Here is a 24,709-nt window from a genome sequence, read left to right as displayed (position 1 = left end):
GAAGGGGCACCCACGAGAGGAGAACCCTCCGGGTCGCCCTCCATATTTTAAATTGGTCTGATATGTAGGCTTGCTTATTCCCGATGCTGGAAATGTAATTTCATTTCTGCCTCAAGCTTCCAGCTCATTTCCCTCAGAGCTGCAGTTTTAAAACCAACCTTTGTGCTTGTAAATCGTGTGGGGCTTGGCATATTTAAAATAAATGCAGTTGTTTATGCGAAGCTCTAAAGGGCACCTAGTTGCCACCGTTGGTAGCTAAGGCCCGGAAGTAGAGACCCCTCCCCTGCCCCTTCCTAGCCTCGTCTCATACCACTCTTCTCAATTACCGAACAGGAATGTTAGCCATTTACTGGACACAAGGATGAAATGCCTACCCTTTCTGCCTCTGTTGTGGAGGACATTAGATTGCTATGTCCTTTAGGGCCTTGAGGTCTTTTTGAAATTTTTTTTCACCTTATGTTTTTATTTTTAGACAGTCTTGCTGTGTTTCATCGGCTGGCTTCAAACGCACCATCTTCCAACCTCAGCCTCTCAAAATGTTGGGATTACATACATGGTTTGCCATATCCTTTTGGAATCAGGGCTGAACAGATGGTTTAGGGTGTTTGTAGTAGAAAAGGGGCAGTCAAAGACCCCCTCCCGGGCTCCAGCGAAAGAAATACACCATGGTTCTGAGACCCGAACCAGTGAAAGACACACTTTAGCCCCAAACCCAGAACCTAAGAAATACACCGTGACTCTGAAACCAGTGTCAAAGAAACACACTTTGACCCTAGAATCAGAGTCAGTGAAAAAAATATGCCCTGGCCCCAAAACTAGAGCCAAAAAGCTTATAAAGGCCAGTGAAGAAAACACAATTTGGCTCCCCCGACTCCCATCCCAAGAAGCCCTATCTATATAAGTCCTGCACCTGTTCAGTTTGCGGTGGCTCCTCTTCCACCCTGGTAGAGGCAACCACTCTCCTGGATTCTTCCCTCCCAATAAATTCCTTGCAGGAGAAGTTAGGTGAAGACCTTCTTTTCCCAGAGCAGAGATGGAGCAGACGGAGCAAGCTGAGCAGAGTGGGATTGTTAACACTTTCTCTGGGGGCTCCTTCCCCTAGCAGCTGCGAGTTGTTACAACTTTGCAGTCAGAGACAGGAGCAGAGCGGAACAGGGCTGTAACCCTTTTCCTGGAGAACCCTACCCCTAGCAGAGCAGAGTTGCTACACTCCTGAGCACTGGAGCCAAACTGTAACAACTTTGCCTGGGAAGCCCTCTCCTGTGGGAACAGAGTTGTTACATTGGGGAAACCTTTCCATAGAGCAGGGCTGTCAGCTGCTACCGCTATTCCCTGGCCCCCAATTGCCAGAACACTCTTGCATCCTAGCTGTAACCCTCAGAGTTCTCTGGCTCCCGATTGCCTGCGCACTCTTCCACCCGAGTTGAAACACTCAATATTTTCTGGCTCCCAAGCTGTTACACTCAGTATTCTCTGGCTCCCGACTGCCAGAATACTCTTCCCACCCAAGCTGTAACGCTCAGTATTTCTTGAATCCCAACTGCCAGGATCCCTATCCATCTGAGTCACAATGCTTACAAGGTCCAGAGCATCCCAGCACCCATGTGACAAATTGGGTATCGTGCACATACCTGTAATCTCAGTTCCAACGAGGGCGGAGACAAGATGTTCGAAGGCTTACTGGCTTCCAACCTAGTTGAGAAAATGTGAACCCCGGGTTCAAGGAGTGTAATAATTGTTCTGTCTCTTTAAGAGACAAGCCACGCCCACTCCCTCCCCCATCCACTGAGGCAGGCTGATCTTCACGTTCCAGCCTGACCTCACTTGGCACAGCCTGCACGTCCGTCTTTCTCTTGCCGCCGTCTGGCTCACAGCCCGGGACCAGCCACCTGCAGCTTGGTCTCGTGTCGCCCTGTCCAGGACCAACCACAGCTCAGGGACCTGTAGCTGTCCCTGCCTGGGACTGGCTGCTCTCAGGGCCCGCTGCCTGCTGCCACAGGGCCCCGCTAACACTGCTTGGGGACCTGCAGCATTTCTGCTGCCTGCTGCCACCTGGGATCCTGCATTTTAATTATTCATTACAAGGAAAGCTTGTGCCTCAAAGTAATAGGTGGTAAATAATAGAGGAAGACTCTTGATGTCCTCTTCCGGCCTCAGTGCTTGCATAGGTATGCACACACACAGAGAAATACTGATTGTAAAAACTGCAGAGATCGAGGAAGGTATTCAGTGTTGAATCCTCACCTCTACATGGACATCCACACACAAAAAACTGTATTATGAATGTACAATATGATAATGGCTGTAAAAAAATACGTATTTCAAGGAGCTATTGTCAATCGGTAGCTGCTGGGAGAGGGGGGGAATCAGTTTTCTTTAATAGTGTCTTAGCAACTGCTAAGTCGTCCATGCTTCATTGGAAGGCCACATGAACATATGAGCAGCAAAAATTGGTCTTGATGAGCTTTAAAAAAGAACATCGGCTGGGCAGTGGTGGCGCATGCCTTTAATCCCAGCCCTTGGGAGGCAGCGACAGGCAGATTTCTGTGAGTTTGAGGCCAGCCTGGTCTACAAGAGCAAGTTCCAGGACAGGCTCCAAAGCCACAGAGAAACCCTGTCTCGAAAAACCAAAAAAAAAAAACAAAAACAAAAACAAAAACAAAAAAAACAAAATCCAAAACATCGAGTTGGGTACATAGGGTAGGGTAGGGGTGTGGCTCTGGGAGAAGTTGGGAGAGGGGTTGATTATACTCAAAACACACTAGATGAAGTTCTCAAAGAGCTAATGAAAACTTAAAATAAAAACCCATGTGTTAGCAGGATGTGGTAGAGCGTGCTTGCAATCCCGGTATTTGGGAGGTGGAAGTAGGAAGATTAGGAGTTCAGGGTCATCTTCTGGCCCATCAAAATCTAGGCTCAGCTGGGCCACATGAGCTGATGTCTCAAAAGTCCCCAAACAAAAAACATATTTGAATAAGGACAATAAGCGATTAACTAACTCCAAAATGAAATGTGTTTGGATAAGAATGGTTAAGTTAGCCGGGCGATGGTGGCGCACGCCTTTAATCCCAGCACTCGGGAGGCAGAGGCAGGCGGATCTCTGAGTTCGAGGCCAGCCTGGTCTACAAGAGCTAGTTCCAGGACAGGCTCTAGAAACTACAGGGAAACCCTGTCTCGAAAAAAAAAAAAAAAAAGCAAAAAAAGAATGGTTAAGTTAGGCCGGGCGATGGTGGCGCACGCCTTTAATTCCAGCACTCGGGAGGCAGAGGCAGGCGGGTCTCTGTGAGTTCGAGACCAGCCTGGTCTACAGAGCTAGTTCCAGGACAGGCTCCAAAGCCACAGAGAAACCCTGTCTCGAAAAACCAAAAAAAGGGGCTGGAGAGATAGCTCAGAGGTTAAGAGCATTGCCTGCTCTTCCAAAGGTCCTGAGTTCAATTCCCAGTCAACCACATGGTGGCTCACAACCATCTGTAATGGGGTCTGGTGCCCTCTTCTGGCCGGCGGTCATATACACAGGCAGAATATTGTATACATAATAAATAAATAAATAAATAAATATTAAAAAAAAAACCAAAAAAAAGAATGGTTAAGTTACAAGTGTGTTTCTCTTAGTGTCCACCCCACTGGCTCTTGTAAAGTAAAAGGTATGGTCTAAACAGTGAATTTACTCACTAGCTGCTAGTCCCTTCCCGGCCATGACCAATGCGGAGAATATTTGTGTGTGACATTAATCTTGTCTGGTGGGGGATTATTAAAGTTATTTTTTAAAATAAGTTTTTTTATTTATTATGTATACAGAGTTCTCTCTGCACTTATCCATGCAGACCAGAAGAGGACCCCATGTCTCATAATGAGCCACCATGTGGTTGCTGGGAATTGAACTCAGGACCTCTGGAAGTACAATCAGCACTCTTAACCTCTGAGCCATTGCTCCAGCCCTATTAAAGTTATTTTTAAAAATTAGTTTCTTAGGGCTGGGGAGACGTTACAGTGGTTTTGAACACTTGTTCTTGCAGAGGGCTGAGGTTCCATTCCTAGCGCCCACTTAACAGTTCACAGCTGTCTGCAATCTAGTCTCAGGGGAACCAATGCCCTTTCTGGCCATTCATGCACGGAGCAGACAGACACTTACAGACAAAACATCAATACACAGAAAATAAAACAAAAAATCATTATAGTGGGTCTGTCAAACAAACAACAACTCCACTTTTAGAAAGTTTTTAATGACTGTTTAGTCAGCGATTTGAAGACTCCTTGTTGCTTTCCAGGGTGTTCTGTGAGTCCTCTCCAGGTCAGTTTGCGTCTTTACATCCATGCTCTGAGTCACTAGGTCCAGTTAGCATTGTTTTCGACAGCAGTGATGTCACAGTCCCGACTTTTGGTCCCCTTGCATGTTGTATGACTCTTTTAGAGAAGTCACATTTATATATCCACCTTCAGAATTCTGTGAACATGAAAGAGGTTCAGGGGACTTGGGGATTGCTGTGGTTCCTTCTGATTTATGTAGTTCAGTCTCCTGGAGATTTTCAGCTGTCAATACCAAACCTGTTCCTGAGAAACTGAGAAAGGCCACGTGTGACGACATAAACATACACAGAACTTCCTGGAGGATGTGCGTGGCTACGGGCCTATGGCATTGATAGGGACAGTTGTTGTTTGTCAGGATCAACTAAAACAACAAAACAAAGGCTTCCGGAAGCCCATGCTCAGGAATTACCCTCTGCCTGAGATCTGCATTCTGTAGGACTAGAAAGGGGGTGAGGAGCCAGGTGTGCAGGTAGCGGCTGTCTTGGTGCAGTGACTCACCTGGAGCTCTGCAAAGGTAGTATCTTTTTGAGTATTTCAAAAGCAGCGTTGCCGCTGATTATCGTTTCCTAAAAGAAAAAATATTATAACTTTAAAATATTTATTATTTTTGTTTTGCGTGTGAGTATGTGTATGTATGTGTGTGAGATTCCCAGGAGCTGGAGGTACCAGTGGCTGGGAGCCACCTGTTGTGGGTGCAGGGAAGAAAACCCAGGTACTCTGCAAGAACAACAGTTACTCTTAACCACTGAACAACGCTCCAGCCCTATTCAGTCTTAAACCATACAACATACTACAAGCAATATAAGAATAGAAGGGTAGAGAATGAATAGCTGTCCTCCCCCTACCAATGCCTTCCCATACCTCTTGCCTCTCTTCCCTTCCTGCCCTCTTCTCTTTCTCCCTCTCTCTTCTCCCTTCTTCACTTCTTCACTTTCTTCTCTCCCTCTTCCACCATCCCCTCTCTCTCTCTCTCTCTCTCTCTCTCTCTCTCTCTCTCTCTCTCTCTCTCTCTACACACACACACACACACACACACACACACACACACACACAGGTTCTACATATTTATTGCTTTGAACACACTCTCACCCACACACACGTTGCTAGGGAGCAAACCAAGAGCCAAGTGCATACTAGCCAAGTATTCTAACAACTGAACTACAGCCCCAGCCCAAACTTTAGAGGGGAGAGGCAGTGGATATTGAACTAGGACGCTGAGTATCCCAGACAAGCATTCTACACTCGTCTCTTTCCTGATTTCTTTCTTTCCCCATTACATTTGTTTGTCTGTCTGTATGCAGAGACCAGAAAATATCTTGTGGGAGCTGGTTCTCCCTTCCACCATGTGCATTCTAGGGATGGAACTCAGTGATCAGGCTTGCCAGCAAGCATTTTCACCCAGTGAGCCGTCTTGCTGGCTTATTTTTTTCTCAAGTGAGTCATTGTTAGTGAACTGAGGTGCTTGGTTGTATGTGATCCTGTAACTTAACTGTCTTCTTTTCTTGTTCTACTGGAGTTTTAGAGGGAGTATGGGGCAGTTATGATTTTCTGTATGTGAGATCATATCATCAGCCAACAGTGACAGTTTCACTTCTTTGTTTCCTGTTTGGAAGCCTCTTTGTCAAGTGACCCCATCCAGGACTTACAGAAGTGCACCCTGTTTTTAAGAAATTTAATTATATTTTAATTATTTTTATTAATTAATTTGTGTGTATGTGGGGGTCAGAGGACTTGGTTCTCTTCTTTGACCTGTGGGTATCAGGGAACGCTTAGGTCTTTAGGCTAAGGCCACTCTACCAATCCAGCTTTGTTGGTTTTTGTTGTTGTTGAATGTGTGTATACTGTTGCTGCTGGTTTTTTTTCCCTTGGTTGAGAGAGTCTTATGTGCCCCAGACTGGCCTTGAAATCATTAAGTCGCAGAAGCAAGTCTTGAACTTCTTACCCTCCTTTTTCAGGCTTCTCTGTGCTGGGATTACAGGCGTGAGCCACCATGTCCAGCCTCCATTTAGTCTTTTAACTCCAATTTGTAATTCTATCATATTTATTCGTGTGTGTGTGTGTGTGTGTGTGTGTGTGTGTGTGTGTGTGCCTTTCTGTTCTGGAGTCAAGACTTAAGAAAGCACAGACTCTGTAGTCCAGGATTTGGCCGAGTTGCTGGAGCTAATGGTTGATGAATGACTATGTAGAAAGTTGAGAAAAAACTCACTCCAGCAAATAGAAAAATTATTGGCAACCAGGTCATGTCAGTTTTGCTTTGGATGAAGACTAGAAAATAAATACCTCGGGTAGCCTTTGTCACCTTTGTGAGAATAAACAAGATACAGAACTTATAGCAACTGTAGCAACTTCACAGTCACCAGATCTATGGAGAAGCATCTTCCAAAGGGGATGCCTTGCAGGGGATACACACATGGAAGAGAGGAGGCAACCTCTACCCTGGATTCAGCATCAGTTCTGCTTACTGAACTCCCTCGGTCTTCACCAGCCAGACGCTGGACCTCGATGGAGCCTATACCCGTCTCCTCAGTTCTTCTTGGCTATTCGTCTGTTTGAATTTGGAACATGTTTTTCTCTGACTCGGTTCTCCTCCTTAGTCTTGACATTAGAAGACTAAACTGGCTTCACTGGACCCACCTTTCCGAGCCTCAGATTTGTTTTTCTTTCTTTCTAAACAGGGTTAGACTAATACACTGCCAATAGGGTTGTTCAGAAGGAGGGGTATCTGGGAAAACAGCATCCATTCATTCTCAAAGCATTCTATTGTGTCTGTCTGCAGATACAGATAAGTATGATCTATATCTGTCCTCGGATATGGTCATGTATGAGCTATGTCTGTCCTTGGATATGGTCGTGTATGAGCTATGCCTGTCCTCGGATATGGTCATGTATGAGCTATGTCTGTCCTTGGATATGGTCGTGTATGAGCTATGCCTGTCCTCGGATATGGTCATGTATGAGCTATGTCTGTCCTCGGATATGGTCGTGTATGAGCTATGTCTGTCCTCGGATATGGTCATGTATGAGCTACAGTTCTTGCCCTCTGGGACCTCACTGCTGAGTTATTGATATAGAGAAGAGAAAAGGTAATGACAATGTAGCACGTGAAGAAAGATGCTCAGAGGCATACACAGATGTCTTTGGGAATCACACAGGGTAAAATGGTTATCAAAATTGACCCAATGATGAGCAGGAGTCACCAAGAACGGTCACAGGTTTGCTGCTCCATGTATCTTAGAAGAAGCCAAGAGAGAGAACCAGTGAACCAAACCTTAGAGTCAGGACCCAGTACGAAGTGCACATCTTACTTCCGCTCTGCGAATCTGGATGCTCCTTATAATGCGTTCTAAGAGACTGATTTGCTGCATGAGCCGGAGACAGTTTTCCTGCAGTTGCTGGTTTTCTTTATCCAGTAAAAATGCCCTAAACATGGCATAAATCAGAGGCATAGCTAGAAATGTCTTCCTTGCTTCCTCTCTCCTTCCCTTTCCCCCTCCCTCTCTCCTTCGCTCCCTCCTTCCCTTTCTGTCTGTGCAGGAATCACACACAGGCCCTCAAGCATGCTAAACATGTGCTTTACCACTGTTATACAGACTCCCCCCACCCCGGCAACTTCTTTAATGCCACGGTGCCTTCCACTTGCATGAACACCTGGAAGCAGAAGTCAGCAGAACAGTCTCTCAGACACCACCCCCCACACCCGACTGTCCCCAGGACCACCTGTGTACCCGCTGCACCTACTTGCTCTGGATTGCAGAGATTGTGGACTTATTGCTGCAGATCAGTTCCTCTTGATTTGTGACTTGTTCTAGCAGTTTCCTCTTTTCCAGGAGGAGGATGTCATTTTGGGTCATGATCTGGCCCTGGAACTCCTTCTCCTGGGGATGAGCACAGGGAGAACAACATATACATGAAAGACTTCAGTCTGTTCCCATGGCTTTGTTTTTTTTTTTTTTTTTTTTTTTTTTTTAAGATTCAGGTATTATGTTTAAAGTGTTCTGGGCACCAGATTGCCACCATGTGGTTGCTGGGAATTGAACTCAGGACCTCCAGAAGAACAGTCAGTGCTCTTAACCTCTGAGCCATCTCCCAGCCCCTGTTCCCATGTCTTAACAGTAACTCTTGCTTTCTCTGTTTCTGGCCCCAAATCTGTTGGCACGTCTCTGCTGCCAACATCCTTAGTTATACTAGATGTCCTCCTGTTGGTGGTGTTTACTTAGGGAATTATGCATTCACAATTAGAAATACCATGGTCGGCTGGGTGATAGTGGGGCACAGCTTTAATCCCAGTACTTGGGAGGCAGAGGCAGGTGGATCTCTGAGAGTCCCAGACCAAGACAGTCTGGTCTATAGAGGGAGTTCCAGGACAGTCAGGGATACACAGAGAAATCCTGTCTTGAAAAAAACAAAACAAAACAACAACAACAAAGAAATACTGTGGCCGGGTGGTGGTGGCGCACACCTTTAATCCCAGCACTCGGGAGGCAGAGGCAGGCTGATCTCTGTGAGTTCGAGACCAGCCTGGTCTACAAGAGCTAGTTCCAGGACAGGCTCTAAAGCTGCAGAGAAACCCTGTCTCGAAAAACCAAAAAAAAAAAAGAAAAAAAAAAAAAAAAGAAAAACGAAATACTGTGACACTCAATTTCAAGCAAGCAACAGTGTCTTTTCTGTATTTTAATCCCAATAGGTATCAAACCAGCAGTAAAGTACAACTGCTTTCCATGTTCTTGCCCCTGGATACATTTCCACCGGCTTTGTAGACAGATATTTTGTTGTTGTTGTTTTGATATACTCTATGGTGAGAGTCTTGCCTTAGCCTCTTGAGTGCTGGGATTGTGGCCTGTGTCACCATGCTCAACTTGCTGTGTTCTCTTTTAATTTGTTAATTTATTTTAAGCAATTATGTGTGTATGGGTGTGCACCACAACATGTATGTGGAGGACTAGGTATAAGCAGCAGGAATCAGTTCTCTCCCTCCACCATGTGAGGCCTGGGGATTGAACTCAGGTTGTCAGGCTTGGCAGCAAGAGATTTTAACTGGCGGAGTCATCTAGCCGGCCCACAGTTACATTCATCTTTAGGCAGAGAGAGAAAGTTAAGAACTTAGCCTCCTTACCGGTCTTAGACAAATCAAATTATTACATACCTAGTGGCTTTATGGGGCAAATTGACTTTATTACCATTCTAGAGGCCTACATGTGAATCAAGATGTTGGCAGGGTTAGTCTAGGGACCTAGAAGGTCTCCCTGTCAGTACTGGAGAGGTTGAAGTCAGTGCCTTGTGCCTGTCAGGGAAGTGCTCTATGCTGGACTGTACCCTGAGCCCTCACAGGGAGCCTGTTCCAAGCCTCCTCCTGTTGCATGGTTGCCTGGCATCCTCCATGTTCTCTGGCTTTATAGACATTCCCTTTCCCTCTCCACTTCTGTCCTCATGAGATGCTCCTTTCCATGGGATGTGCATCTGCCACTCCTCTTACAAAGACACAGACAATTGGACTTTGAATTTGCTCTCTTCTAGGATGACCTTATTTTAACTGACTACACCTGCAAAGGCAGGCTTTCCAAATTGGCAGGTTGCATCTGGTACTCTACGTAAGAGACATGAATTTGGGGGACACTGTTTTACCAAGTTCATGCACATATACACACAAAAGACTAATTTTTTTAAAAAAAGATTTCTTTTTATTTTATGTATATGTGTGCTTTGCCTACATATACATGTATGCGAACCACATGCATGACTGGTGCCCCATGGAGCCAGAAGAGGGTGTCAGATCCCCTAGAACTGGATGATTATGAGCCACCATGAGTGTTCTGAGAACCAGACCTGGGTCCACTGTAAAAGCAGCAAGTACTCTTAACTCCTGCGCCATTGCTCTAAGATGGATATTTCCATTTGTAGGTGAGACAATGGCGGATTACTAGTGAGGAACCTCTTCAATATCCTATTTGGGTTAGCAACCCTAAAAGCCTTGCAGGTCCTTAGGGGATTCTTTACATTGAGGCTGGTGGGGTTAGCTGGGTTAGTAACGTGCCCTGTAAGTATGAGACCCTGAGTCTGATCCCTAGAACCCACCTAAAAATGTTGGGCATGGCTTGAACGCTTGGAATCCCAGCCATGAGTGGTAAAGAGATGGGGATCCCTGGGCCCCTGCAGGCTTTAGTCTCCTTGGTGAATACCAGGCCAATGAGAGAAAGGAGGAGCTCCATGCATGCTCTGGGAGATGACCCCTGACCTGGTCTCCTGACATCATCCACATGCATCAACATATAAGCGATCATGCACACACGCGGACACACAGACATGCACACACAAGGATGTGTGCACATACATACACATGCGTTAAAAATAAAGAGAATTCACCACACTGAAAGATGGAAGGTGGGGCCGTGGGTAATGAGAGATAGGCAAGCGCTCTTGAACGGCTAACCACCGGTGATGTCAGTGTGCTCTGGGCTTTTTTTCTTTTTTTCCTCACCAGTTCAATCTTTTGCTGCAGTTTCCCAGTTTCATCTTCGAGTTCTTTAATCCTCTTATTTCGTATTTCTAACTCATGGGTTAGATGGTCCTTGACCTTTTGAAGCTTGGCTTTGTGGCAGTGGTGTTTGTCTTTGTAGTTTCTATAAAAGCAAAATTCAGTATGAACTTGCCCGAATACAAGTAGGGCCTGCTTGGCCTCCTTTGGGACCTACGGACCTTTAGTGGGGATGCTTTCTTGCTTCACTTCTTGACGCCATGTGTGGGTGAATCCGAAATAACCCCCCCCCCTTTTCAGACAGTCCCATGAATTCAAGCCTCTGGACCACCTTGGTTTGAACTGATGACAGCTTTAGTGTCTGAATTTAGTTCTGGAACCCCCTGGACACAGGAATTCTGATCCTGTCCCACTGATGAGAATTACTACTAACAGTTTTCTAGTTCCTGCCTATACTGTTTTATTTGCTTTGTTTTGAGACAGGGTCTCATCATATAGCCCTGGCTGGCCTGGAACTCTCCATATGAACCAGACTGGCCTTGAACTCACAGGGATTCACCTGTCTTTGCCTTCCTCCCAAGTGATGAACCTAGAGGCATGTGCCACCACACCCAGCCTACACTCTTTAAATTTTTAAAAATTATTATTATTTCTACAACATGTTTTTGGAGGTCAGAGGACAACTTGGAGTTGCTTCTCTCCTTTTACCATGTGGGTCTCAGGGACTGAGCTCAGGGCTTGAGGTTTTGTGACAAGTGCCTTTATCACTGAGCCTCTGACTCGCCCCTAGTTTTCTTTCTTTCTTTTTTAAAATTTTTTTAAAAAAATGTTTATTATTCATAGTGTTCTGTCTGCATGTATGCCTGCATGCCAGAAGAGGGCACCAGATCTCATGACAGATGACTGTGAGCCTCCATGGGGTTGCTGGGAACTAAACTCCCGACCTCTGGAAGAGCAGTCAGTGCTCTTAACCTCTGAGTCATCTTTCCAGTCCCCCTTGTTTTCTTTTTGTCTTTACAGAATCCATGAGTTTTGACCGAGTAAGGGTTGTCTTGAAAAAAAAAAAACCTAAATCAATCTAAATATCTAAATTAAAATCGAAATTAATAGCTAGATTTGTTTAGCTTTTGTTACGGCTACATAAATCCACATCCATTTTAGCTAACAAAATATAAAGAGGAAAGCAGCGTGCCTTAAAGGAACCCAGCATGCACTGCTTTCTCTGCCTGTTTACTGACCGAGATGCAGCTGTTGTAGTGAAATGTCATCAGCCATGTGAGTGGGTTCCAAGAGGCCAGCCTGGCCTAGTTCCAGGACAGCCAGGGCTACACAGAGAAACCCTGTCTTGAAAAATCAAAAACTAACTAACCAACTAACCCTGACTACAACCACCACCACATCAACAACAACAACAACAAAAAGCCCCTACAAGATGCTTGGGCAACAGCAGAATAATAGAAGCCTAGGCTTCTGATGTAGTGAAGCTCCATGCAAGCCTGGACTGCTTGTGTCTGCACTGTCCGCTAAGACAGAAACACCCCCACATACTGCATGCCCCTTTTCAGTTCTTTAGGCAGAGTCCTGCTGTATAGCTTAGACTGGCCTGGAACTCACTATGTCGCCCAGACTGGCCTCAGACTCAAAATCCCAGTGCCGGGGTTATGGATATGCATCACCATGTCCAGTTTTATATCTTCTGCTTTGTGTGTGAGTATATGTGTGCATGCGTGTATGTGTGTTCATGTGTACATGCAGGCATGCATAAATGTGTGGTTAATTACAGAAGCCCGAGGTCGATGTCTGGGTGTTACCCTCCACCTTATATGTAGATAGAGTCTCTCACTGAAACTGAAGCTCACCCGTTTGCCTAGGCTGACTGGCCAGGAGCTCCAGGGATCTGCCCGTCTCCTCCTCTCCCTGAGCACCAGGGTTACAAGCTTGTTACGTGGTTTCTGTGGACCCAAACTCAGGCCCTCATGTAATGCTACTGACTGAGCTGCCCCCGGCCTCTGAAGCCATTTCTATTCAGTGTCTCATACAGTACCCTAACTAAAGCACTCACAATAGACAGCTTCATTCGTAAATTTGCCACAGACCCATTCCAATCCGAGGCCCTTGCACAGCAGCTACTACATAGTGTGAGACAAACACTTCTGTGATCATTTTCAGTTCCCAAGAAGCTGACTCCCTCCCATGCACAATCTCATTTCCTGTGGCGTTGGGAATGGTGGCGGGACTGATCCTGAGGCGCATCAGAGGTAGAGCACCTCACAGTACATCAACCCTCCTTCCCTCCTCCACATCTCCCAGGTGTTCACAGGGGCCCCAGTGGACTTCCTGGATTTGAGGCAGTGCCTCACATTGCGGCCCATGCTGGCTTTGAACTCCTGATCCTTCTGCCTCCACTTTCTGAGAGCTGAGATTATAGGTGTGTGCCACTACAGTAAAATCACGACAGTTTTCTTTTCTAAAGCACTGTGTCTCGGAGGCTGGAGAGATGGCTCAGTGGTTAAGAGCACTGGCTGCTCTTCCAGAAGACCTGGACCCACGTGGCAGCTTACAACTGTCTGTAACTCCAATTCCAGGGGATCTGACACCTTCAAACCAATGTACATAAAATGAATTTAAATGAATTATTAAAAAAATAAAAAACTGTGCTTCGGAGATCTGTGCTCTTCAACTCTGGATACATGTTACAAACATATGGTGATACTTTGGGAAATCACTGACTCCCCCCGCCCCCATAGATCTTGATTAAATTTATGTATGTCAGTACCCGGGCACATGCAGCCAGGGTTGGATCCATTTTTCTAAAGGTCATGCATAAATAACATGGAAAATTATCCAACCTCACAGATGTAACCCCCGCCGCCCCCCATACACACACAAAATAGAGTGGAAAGCCCTGGCTAAGTGTATATGTAAATAATGGGAGATGGCAGGTGACGGAAGTCAGACATGAAGAGAATACCGTGCAAAATGAGTCTGTTCAGAAATCTAGAAAGCACAGACGTCACAACAGTGGCTTTCTAAGGATAAGAGAGAGCAGCAGACTGCACACAAACAGGAGACAATTCAGCAGTGGGGGGACACGTTCCACGTCGTGATAGAGGTGAGAGTTACATGCATATACGCACTTGTCACAATGCAATGAACTGTATATTAGTTTTTTGGACATGTGTTCTACATACATCAAAAGCAAGAAAGTTGGAGGAAATTTTCATCAAGGTCCCCTCCCCACCTCGACTATGGTACTTGCCACAAAGAGGGATGTGGAGAAACAGCAACTCCTCCATCACGATGGCAGTAGAGGAGAGATGCTTTTGAACGCTTGCCAGTGCATTAATGAGGCATAGTACTATTCAATCATTGGACCACTGAGTTATTCCAAACAGAACCAGGGCTGTGGCGGGATGACTGACGGATTCCAGCAGGTCTAGAGCCAGCAAAGCTTTTTCCGCTTGCATTTTTGCTCTATGCGCTGTCTGGCGCCAACTGCTGGCTAAAGCATGAAATACACTGAGTAAAATAGTGTAGTTTCATAACCACCAGCAGGGGGAGTTCTGTAGCAGGTTGGTACCAGCATGCTGACAGGATTTGTCGCTAGCAGTGCGAGAATGAGACTTGTGCCTGGCCTCAGGGAGGTCCCAGGAAGGCTCCACGGAGGCAGGTGACATGGTAGTGATGGCTAATGTGCTTGGCCAAGTATAAGCCAAAGTCTCAGCTGAGACTTTTGAGCTCCCTGGTTGTCAGGCACGTACTGTCCAGACTGAGGAAAGGAAGAAAGAGACTGGAGGAATGGCTCAGTGGTTAGGCATGCCTGTTGCTCTTGCAGAGGACACCAGTTCAGTTCCCAGAACCCACATGGCAGCTCACAAGCATGGGTAACTCCTATTCCAGGGGTTCTGACACCCTCTACTGGCCACCAAGGGCTCCCACACAGTGCACATGAATGCATGCAGACTCATACACATACACAGAAATTAAAAACAAATAAGTAAATATTAAAGAATGTAGGGAAAACCCTTGAAGACAATGAGAGGGTATATCTGAAGAAAGCAAGATATAGAGAGCTCAGAAAACAGTTAAGTCCCTCTTCTCAGGAAGGAATTGGGCCCAGCATCTTCCTTGGAACAGCGTGCAGATAGGACAGGGAAATCCTGCTGATGGCCCCATCAGTGTGACTGCTCTGGTTTGTTTGATTCTTTGTTTTGGCAGAACAGCCCCGGTGTCCTCTTTGCCCACAGGGAACCTGCTGTGTTTACCTCACATGCTCACCAAGTTGCTCCAAAAACCGCCCGTGTTCTTGCCAGAGAGCATCCTTTTCTTGCTGTAACTTTGATAGCTTCTCTGACAGTTCCTGGTTGCTCTTGACATACTGAAAAAGACCAACAAAAGGTGGGGGGGTGATGGTGGAAAGGGAGCAGTCTGTGCCTGGGCATAGAAGTCTTCACATGACTCTGATGAGTCTAGGGACCGCTGAACACAGGGAGACGAAAAAGTACTCTTCCATGTGCTGGGAGCTGGATCACCCCTACTGCAGAGAGACAGGAGCTCCTGGCTCAGGACCATTCGGGACCTCACCCCATGTGTCCCCTTGTCTGGTTGCTTATTTCTAACCTTTAAAATGCCCTTTGTAACAAACCAGGAAACAGAAGTGTACCGAACCCTGTGTTGTGTGAGTGCCCTAGCAAAGGCTGAGTCTCAGGAGGAACCGAGGGCCCTGGTCCATTTCTGGTTGGTCAGAAATTCTGCCAGGCCAGGATAGGGAAGTGGCTCCTCTGGCAGGATGCTTGCCTAGTGTGTACTAAGTCTTTATTTTTTTTAATTTTTTTTTGTTTTTTGAGACATAGTTTCTCTGTAGCTTTAGAGCCTGTCCTGGAACTTACTCTGTAGACCAGGCTGGTCTCGAACTCATAGAGATTCGCCTATCTCTGCCTCCCAAGAGTGCTGGAATTAAAGGTGTGCACCACCACTATCTGGCTGTGCACTAAGTCTTAAATTGGATTCCCAGCCTAACATAAAATTATATGAAGGGAATTTACTTAATAATCCTAGCAACTGGTCAAAGGCATTTTCAGCTACTTAAGAACTTGAGGCCACCTGGTGCCACATGAGAACCTGTCTCAAAAAAGGGGTTGTGGGGGAGACAAGTAATTCCAGAGGCACAGCCTTGCCCCTGGGTCTGAAGTCATGAGGACTGAACCCTAACTCACAGGTCTAAAGAAACAGTCTTCAGGGTGATTGTGTCTGAACTGAATTGAATTAGAAGATACGCAACTAGCTAGGGAGTGGTGGCGCACGCCTTTAATCCTAGCACTCGGGAGGCAGAGGCAGAGGCAGGCAGATCCCTGAAATTGAGGCCAGCCTGGTCTACAGAGCAAGTTCCAGGACAGTCAACTGCACAGAGGAACCCTGTCTTGGAGGAAGAAAGAAAGAAAGAAAGAAAGAAAGAAAGAAAGAAAGAAAGACAGACAGACAGACAGACAGACAGACAGACAGACAGACAGACAGACAGACAGAAAGAAAGAAAGAAAGAAAGAAAGAAAGAAAGAAAGAAAGAAAGAAAGAAAGAAAGGTATCCAACTTCTGGTCACTCAGAGGTGTCACTGGCTTGCTGGTGGGCCAAAAAAGTGACACATCTCTGAGGTCACATGAGCCTCCACGTTCATGGATGTGATGTGATAGTAGAGGAGGAAAGGAGGCAGTTTGCTTTTTTTTTATAACGTGTGCATAAATTAAAGAAATTCTCTTGACCTTGACCCATAAGATATTTGCATCTAGAAGTGGCTGTGGTGACTAGAACCTCAAAGTGGGGATCTGACTGGTCAGATCCGAAGGTTCAGGTCAAGAACCCCCTCACCCAGAATGATTGAGATAAGAGGCATTCAGGATTTGGGCGATATTTGCAATTACGCGATGAGCTATATGGTCTTGGGGATGAGACCCAAAGCCAAAGACAAAATTCATGTGTGTCTCATATACACCTTATTCACATAGCCTGGGAGTATCATGTTTTTGTGAGTGTGTGTGAGTGAGTGTGTGTGTATGTGAGAGTATGTGTGTGTGAGTGTGTGTGAGTATGTGTGTGTGTGTGTGTGTGCGTGTGTGTGCAGCTCTAGTTTGATGACAAGAGGTTGGGTGTGGAGCTGGCTGCATGCAGTGTCATATCAGCATTCAAAACATTTCCAGCATGTGTGTGTCTGGTTTGAGACAGGTTCTTGCAGTGTTTTTCACCATGGCCTAGAACTCCTGGGCTAAAAACAATCCTTCTGCTTCAGCCTACCAAGTAGTTAGAATGACAGGCATGCGCCACCAGGTCCAGCTCCAAAAATTTCAGATTTGGGAGCATTTTAGATTTCCAAGTTTTGAATTAGGGCTTTGTGTTTTAAAGACAGGGTTTCTCTGTGTAATAGCCATAGCTGTCCTGAAACTACTTGCTTTGTGTAGACCAGGTTGGCCTCCAATTTACAGAGATTCCAATTTATAGAGATTTGCCTAAATACATGCACACCACCCCAGCTGATTAGCTGATTAGGGATTCTTTCTTTCTTTCTTTCTTTCTTTCTTTCTTTCTTTCTTTCTTTCTTTCTTTCTTTCTTTCGTAATGTTCTCCCTGCATGTATGCCTACAGGCCAGAGAGGGCACCAAATCTCATTACAGATTACAGGGAATTGAACTCATGACCTCTGGAAGAGCAGCCACTGCTCTTAACCTCTGAGCCATCTCTCCAGCCCTGATTAGCGATTCTTAATCCTGTAGTCTGATCTCATTGTCACTGAGCACACACAGCAAAAGAGTTGATTACATCATCAGCTAACAGTTGCCTGTAGGAAGGAAGTGCTATGGGGACCGCATGAAGCATCCCTCAGAGGCTCATGTCAAAGGCATGATGCCCGATGATGGGCTTTGGGGAAATTGGCTGGATCCTGAGGCTTCTGAACTAAATAATGAATTAATAACCCCTTGCTGGATTCAATGAGGTAGAACCTAGCTAGAGGAAGTAATCACCCAGGCATGGCCTAGAAAGGTTCAACCCCTTTCCCCTCTGTTCTCTGCTTCTTGGCTGCCATCGGGTAAACAATTGTTCCACCGGGCATTTCCTACCATGATACTTGTCCCAGGCCAGGGACAGAGACCTCTGACACCAAGAGGAGAAATCAACCTTTTCTCCCTTAGGTGCCTTCTCAAGTCTTCTGCCTCAGAGATGTAAACAGACCCACCCACTCAACTGACAGTGCTATGATGGGACTAACAACTCAGTCCCAGGTCTGCAGGGTGAGCTAGACACCTCTGAGCAAGTCAACGAACGTCCGAGGAGCACAGTTCAACTCAGGGGTCTAATTGCCAGAACAAGGTAGAGTCAGAGAAACCTCTTTCGAAGTTAGAAGGCCAGTGTAACAAAAAAAAAAAAATCACACTTCATTAAGTGGATGGCAGCACAGATTGGTTTCATGGTCTTGCTGTCTCATGTGAAACACAGGGCTTGGGGGTGCTCAGACAACTGGGAAGAACGACATCTCCCAGGACCTCAAACGCAAGCTCCCCCTGTGCCAGTGTAAGAAGCCCCCACCTTGCGGGCTGCAGGGCTTGAAATGCTTGCTTTGGGGATCTGTGTGGAATGCATCTTAGGAGGTGGCTTGGAAGAAGGTGCCTGTTGCTAGAGAGGCAGGTCTATTGGTGGAGGGCTTGCCTAGCATGCATGAAGCCCTGGGTATGAGCCCCAGCTTGGCATAGACCAGGCATGGTGTCACACACATGTCGTCCAAGCACTGGGGAGGTGGAGGCAGGAAGGTCAGAAGTTCAAGATCATCTCAGCTACACAGGGAATCCAAGAGGTAGGCCATGACTACACAGAGAAACCTTGTCTCAAAAAAAGGTGCTAATGTCCTTAAAAGATATCTGAATATCACCACCATGTCTTTTCTTATTGTCTCTCCAGTCATAACACAGTTAGATCCTATCACACACTGGGGGAGAAGATGCGGAATATAGGCCATGATTTTATAAAGAACAGCAGGGATATGGGCAGAATTTGGCATCTTAAAGTGCCAGAAACTTGAGGCGTATGCGGAGGAATAGATTTCCAGGAGACTAAAGTAGGAAGGAAGGACTGCAGTACTGAACAGGCCAACATTATTGATATGGATGTGCTTATTAGAGTCAGAATTTGAATTTTTTAATGATTTATTTTAAGTGTATGTGTGTATGTTTTGTGTGTGTATGTTATGTGTACGTTCTGTGTATATGTTGTATGTGTGTGTATGTTGTGTGTGTGTTCTCTGTGTATACGTTGTATGTGTGTGTATGTTGTGTGTGTGTGTGTATTTATGCACGCAGGTACAGGTACCCACAGAGGCTGGATGACAGTGCTGAAATCCCTGGAGCCGGAGTTACATGTGGGGTGTGAGCTGCCTGCTGTGGGCACTGGGAGCTGAACACTGGTTCTCTGTAAAAGCAACAAGAGCTCTTAACCACTGAGCCATCTCTCCAGTTCCTGGATTTGAAACGTTAATTTGAACTTCTAAGAGGATCTTTAAATAGTTAGGTTGGTTTACTGAAGCTTGGACTCAGAAGCCACCTATATTAAATGGCATTAAGATGTTATACTTAGACACAATGAAGAGGAAGGAAACCAAAAATTGATAAAGGAATTTTGGAGTAGTTTACCATGGGTGATGAGTTCCACCATGGTGGTCCCAAAGCAGGGTGGGGATTGTCTCCAGTCCCATGGCTCCCTACACAGTACTACAGAACTCCTGAGGACAGGTGACAGTATTTAAATCCTAGATGAGGGTGGGTATTGTTACTGCTCAGAGGCAACAGGGACCATCAAATGAATTGACTTATAACAAGCCAGCTGATTGTGGCTCTTTGGTCACCGTGATTGATAAACAATTTGAATATCTTTTTGATAGCAGAGTATTTTGAAATAGTGTATTTACTTTGCATCCCAGGATGACCTTAAACTCACAATCCTTTTGCCACAGCATCTTGGTTGGTCCTACTACGTCTCCTCAACTGGCTTGGAACTTTCTATGTATAGTTCCTTGAACTCACAGAGATCCAACTGTCTCTGCCTCCAGAGTGCTCCTCCTATCTTTTGTGATTTTAACTGAACATTTTATACATTGTTATTTTTAAAAAAATATTTATTATGTTGTCTGTGTGTATGCCTGCAGGCCAGAAGAGGGCACCAGACCTCATTACAGATGGTTGTGAGCCACCATGTGGTTGTTGGGAATTGAACTCAGGACCTTTGGAAGAGCAGGCAGTGCTCTTAACCACTGAGCCATCTCTCCAGCCCCTCAGCTTTCTTTCTAGTTTTATAGTTGTTCCCTAACAACGGCCATAGACTGTAATATACCTATAACCAGTCCAAGTTCCAGATCTCTCTCTCTTCTCCCACCCCTCCTCTTTCCTTCCTTCCTTCCTTCCTTTTCTGATGGTATTTATGATGTGTGTGTGTGTGTGTGTGTGTGTGTGTGTATACGTCTGATGACAATCAGGTGTTATTTCTGAGGCATCATCTACCTTATTTTTTTTAAAGATTTTTTTATTATGAATACAGTGTTCTGCCTGCATACCTGCATACCTGATCTCTCCAGCCCTACCTTATTTTTTCATGCAAGGCCTATTATTGACCTGGGGCTCACGGATTAGGCCAGTCCGCCTGGCCTACCTCTGTCTCCCAAGTGCTGGGATTAAATGCATGGGACACATGTGCAGACCTCAAGTTCACTCTCAAATAATGCTGTACCGTTTCTCAGGCAGTGCAAGCACAGTGCAGTCACAGCAACTGTGATGCCTCTCTCCCATCCTTTGTATCACTGCTGACATCCATTTTCCTTACATATAGCATTGTGCATAAAACAACTTTAGTATAATTATATTATTGCTATTATTTTTTAAGATTACTCCAGATCCATTCATGTATATGCATGTCTGTTTGTGTGAATGTAGTGTATGCAGGAGGACAAAAAAGAGTGAGTGTCACATCTGGAATTGGAGTTACATGTGGTTGTGAGTCACCCTACACGTGTGCTGGGAACTCAGCGAGGGTCTCTGGAGGAGCAGCGAGTGCCTCTGACCTCTGAGCCATCTCTCCAGTGCCCGCCATTATTATTTTGAACAACTATGCAAGATCAATCGGAATAAAAATTTTCATTATATCTTCACTTAGTCTTTCTCTGATGCTCTCCCTTCTTTTTGAAATACATTTAATTATTGTTTGTGTGTGTCTGCATGTGTGTGTGCTTGTGCCTGCATGTATGTCTGTGAACCATGTGTGCGCCATGCCTGAGGAAGCCAGAAGAAGGCAATGGATCCCCTGGAACTGGAGTCTCATAAGGTTGTGAGCTGCCATGTGGGTGCTGGGAACTGAACCTCGGTCCTCTGCAAGAACAGCCCATGCTCTTAACCACCAAGCCATCTCTTCATATTTATTTGTTTATTTAGATTTTTTGAGACAGGTTTTCTCTGTTGCTTTGGAGCCTGTCCTGGAGCTCATTCTGTAGATCAGGTTGGCCTCAAACTCACAGAGATCCACCTGTCTCTGCCTCCTGAATGCTGAGATTAAAGGTGTGCACCACCACTGCCCAGTCATATTTATTACATAATTATTTATTTGTTGTGTGTGTTTGTGCCTTGGCGTACGTGACACAACTTTCAGCTGTCTGCAGCTTGGCAGCAAGATTCTCTACCCAGTGAGCCATCTGGCCGCTGGCTTCTTTGCTTTAGGTAGATTCTTGTCTTTTTGTGGTTTTTGTTATTGCTTTGTTTTTCTCTTGTCTTTTCATTTGTTTATATTTATTTTTCAAACAAAAGGAATGGCCTATGGACCATAGCAAATGCAGATATGGACTGAGGGGTGGGCGTGGCCTAAAGCTCACAAAGGAGGCACTGTGTCAGAATGGAAACAGCAGGTTAGAAGAAACTAATCGTGATGTCTTGTCTGCTTGAGGGCTCCGGAGATGCAAAGGGAACTTATTTTCTCTCTTTAGAAAGGGTGTCCTGCTGAGTCATCAGCAGGAGAGAGACACTAAAGTGGCTTCTGGAGAATTCGGAGGGCTGGGCAGCTCGAGAGCCGGCATCAACTCACAGTCCTCTCATTCCCCCCATTTTCTGTTCTTTCCTCTTCCTCTGTCTTTTTCTTGAAGATGTTATTTCGGTAAAACCAAAGCTCCTTGGTGTTTTTGAGTATCATCGAGTGCTCTGTGAGAAGCAGCCTTCTTTGCAGCAATCCCCACTCTTCTGGAGACCAGCGTCTGCACAGCCCTTAACAGCTCACACCAATTATTCTAGAATGAAGATGGTTCATGAACTGTGGTGTGTGTTTGTCAAGAAATGTAATCATATTCTCCTTCACTGCCTTGCTAATGCCAGACGTCCCACGATGCTCCTTGCATCAGTCTGATGGGCTGTCCAGCAACTCCTCCAGCTGCTCGCTGATCAGCTTGGGACCTTCAGTCAAGATGTTAAGATCAAGCGGGACCGTGGTGGCGCACGCCTTTAATCTCAGCACTCAGGAGGCAGAGGGAGATGGATGGATCTCTGTGAGTTCGAGGCCAGTCTGGTCTACAAGAGCTAGCTCCAGGACAGGCTCTAAAGCTGCAGAGAAACCCTGTATCGAAAAACCAAAAAAAAAAAAAAAAAAAAAAAAAAAAAAAAAAAAAAAAAAAAAGATGTTAAGATAAGAGTCGGTTATCAGACAGCCATCTCAATAATCTGATCCTTCTCAATGTCCAATCCTGTCTTCTATGGCTCCACCTGGACCATCCGCTGAGCCACACTCTCCCCTGCTGCCATGGCTGCACCACCTGCCGCCTTCCTTGACCCCTCACACTTGACACCTCACACTCTGAACTGCCTGTGCCTGCCACCAATGCCCCACAATAGCCGGGAGCCCAGGCACATGCCTAGTATCACCTGGCATGAGCCATCACTGCCCAGTCCCCTAAAGAACATCTCATTTTCAAAGCTGGTTTGCAGGCAACAAACTCCCCAGTTTCTGTTTGTCTGAGAAAGTATTTTATTCCTCTGTCTTCTTGCAGGATTTCCCCCTTTTCTTTGAAGTTTGGTTTAAACATTATGAACCTACATGTAGTTTTTCTGTCACTCATCTTGATTGGCATTCTCCAGACTTTCCAGATTTGTGGTTCAGCATCTGACATTAACTTCTGGATATTCCTGCTTTTATGTATATGTGTGTCTGCCTCTCCCACAGAGGCCGGAAGACGGCATCACATCCCCGGAAGCCAGAGTGGGAGCCCACAACAGGTCCTTCTGATTTCCCATCCAGCAGCTTTGCAAGTGTTTTTCCTTATGTATTAAATACCTTCTTGTCTGTGTTGGGGCTCAGGGCACATCACCCCAAAACATGACAGCAGAACAGGACGCCTCCATAAGAGCCAGAAGTAAGGCATTTTCTTTCTTCTTTCTTTCTTTCTTTCTTTCTTTCTTTCTTTCTTTCTTTCTTTCTTTCTCAATTTTTTTGTTTGTTTTTGTTTTTCAAGACAAGGTTTCTCTGTGTAGCCTTGGCTGTCCTGGAACTCACTCTATAGACCAGGCTGGTCTCGAACTCAGAGATCCACCTGCCTCTGCCTCCCGAGTGCTGGGATTGAAGGTGTGCACCAGTACTGCCTATTGGATGTTTATCTGTATCTGAGACAACCCCTTCTTCACCCTGCCCTTCCATAGCTGGTCTCCATTGTGCTCCAGAGGTTCCAAGGCTCTTTCTAGATAGCTCAGGATGTTGTACAAGCTTTGGGTGACTGACCTGTTTCAAGTATCATGTTTTGTGGGACACTCATGCATATACATGTAATTAAAGTGGTCCTGCTCCTCCTTGTTTGCCCTATGTTGATTAATCTTTAAAAAACATATCTTTTTCATTTTTATTTTATGTATATGGATTTTTTGCCTGCATGTATATCTGTGCACCATATGCATGTCTGGTGCCTGAGGAGTTCTGAAGAGGATGTAGGATCCATCTGAACTAGAGTTATAGACAGGGGGAGCTTACATGTAGGTACTTAGAATCAAGCTCATGACCTCCAAAAGAGCAGCCAGTGCTCTTAATCATTGAACTATCTCCAGCTCCTGCCAATTTAATTTACAGCCTAGCCAAACAGCCCAGAAGGCTACGGGGAGGTCATATTCCCACCCCTTCACCTGGATATAATATAGTTAGGGTAGATTCTTTTTCCTAGCTAAATTCAGTAGGTAAAGTGTACTCCATGGTAAGTGGCTAAATAGCAATGATGAACACGCATTCCTGTCTATGGGAAGAGGAAAACGGGGAAGCATGTCCGCCACTTCCTTACCTCTTCACACTTTCTGCTCTCGTTTTCCAGCTGCTTGCGGAGAGCCTCTCGCTGCTGGGAATTGCTTGCTTCCAGCTGGTCCTCCTTCTCCTGCAAGGTTCTCACTTGTTTCTGGAGCTCATTTATGTCCTGGTCCAGGAGTACCCTGAGGGCAATCAGTGCACATCAGATCACTCTGTACTGCCACACTCTGCAAATGAGTCCTAGACCTACAACTTTTGTGCCAGCAAGAGGGAGCTTGTGGGTCCAGTAGTGAGGTAAGTCATGTATCTGTAAGGTAAAAGGACCTGTGCAGGGAACTTCCTACCTAACAGAAGCTTTTTCTTAATTCTCCCATTGCCATCAAAACAAGTCCATAAGGAAGAAATAATTTTCTTTATGGCAGAGATAAGAGAGACATGGCACCAAGAACATCTAGGACAAGGCTGACATGGGGCTCTTCTCCTGAATCCATGTTCCTTTTACCCTAGTGCTCTACAGGTTATCCCCGAAACCTTCTGACTCCACACACTGCTGGTGCTGGTGCACACATGGCACCTGCTACGGCTGAATCCACACACTGCAGGTGCTGGTACACACACAGCACCTGCTACAGCTACATCGT

General features: G+C 45.7%; 1 protein-coding gene and 1 pseudogene across 1 annotated transcript in view; both read right to left on the bottom strand.

Moving 5' to 3' along the window:
- Positions 1-4,363: 4,363 nt before the first annotated feature.
- The window catches only part of Ccdc30 (coiled-coil domain containing 30), a 48,705-nt gene continuing 28,359 nt past the window's right edge, over positions 4,364-24,709 (bottom strand). Inside the window, exons 8-14 of the mRNA XM_042055348.1 lie at positions 24,106-24,250; positions 15,046-15,158; positions 10,784-10,925; positions 8,047-8,183; positions 7,614-7,728; positions 4,807-4,874; positions 4,364-4,559 (exon numbers count right to left, since the gene is read on the bottom strand). Of these exons, the coding sequence (XP_041911282.1) occupies positions 4,364-4,559; positions 4,807-4,874; positions 7,614-7,728; positions 8,047-8,183; positions 10,784-10,925; positions 15,046-15,158; positions 24,106-24,250 (916 nt within the window). The remainder of the gene's footprint in view (positions 4,560-4,806; positions 4,875-7,613; positions 7,729-8,046; positions 8,184-10,783; positions 10,926-15,045; positions 15,159-24,105; positions 24,251-24,709) is intronic.
- On the bottom strand, positions 21,873-22,747 carry LOC119816304 (annotated as a pseudogene).

This window comes from Arvicola amphibius, chromosome 6 (genome assembly GCF_903992535.2).
Source record: "Arvicola amphibius chromosome 6, mArvAmp1.2, whole genome shotgun sequence".
In the NCBI taxonomy this organism is placed as follows: Eukaryota; Metazoa; Chordata; class Mammalia; order Rodentia; family Cricetidae; genus Arvicola; species Arvicola amphibius.
Note: the sequence above shows the minus strand (reverse complement) of the source record. Positions and strands in the feature narration are given on the sequence as shown.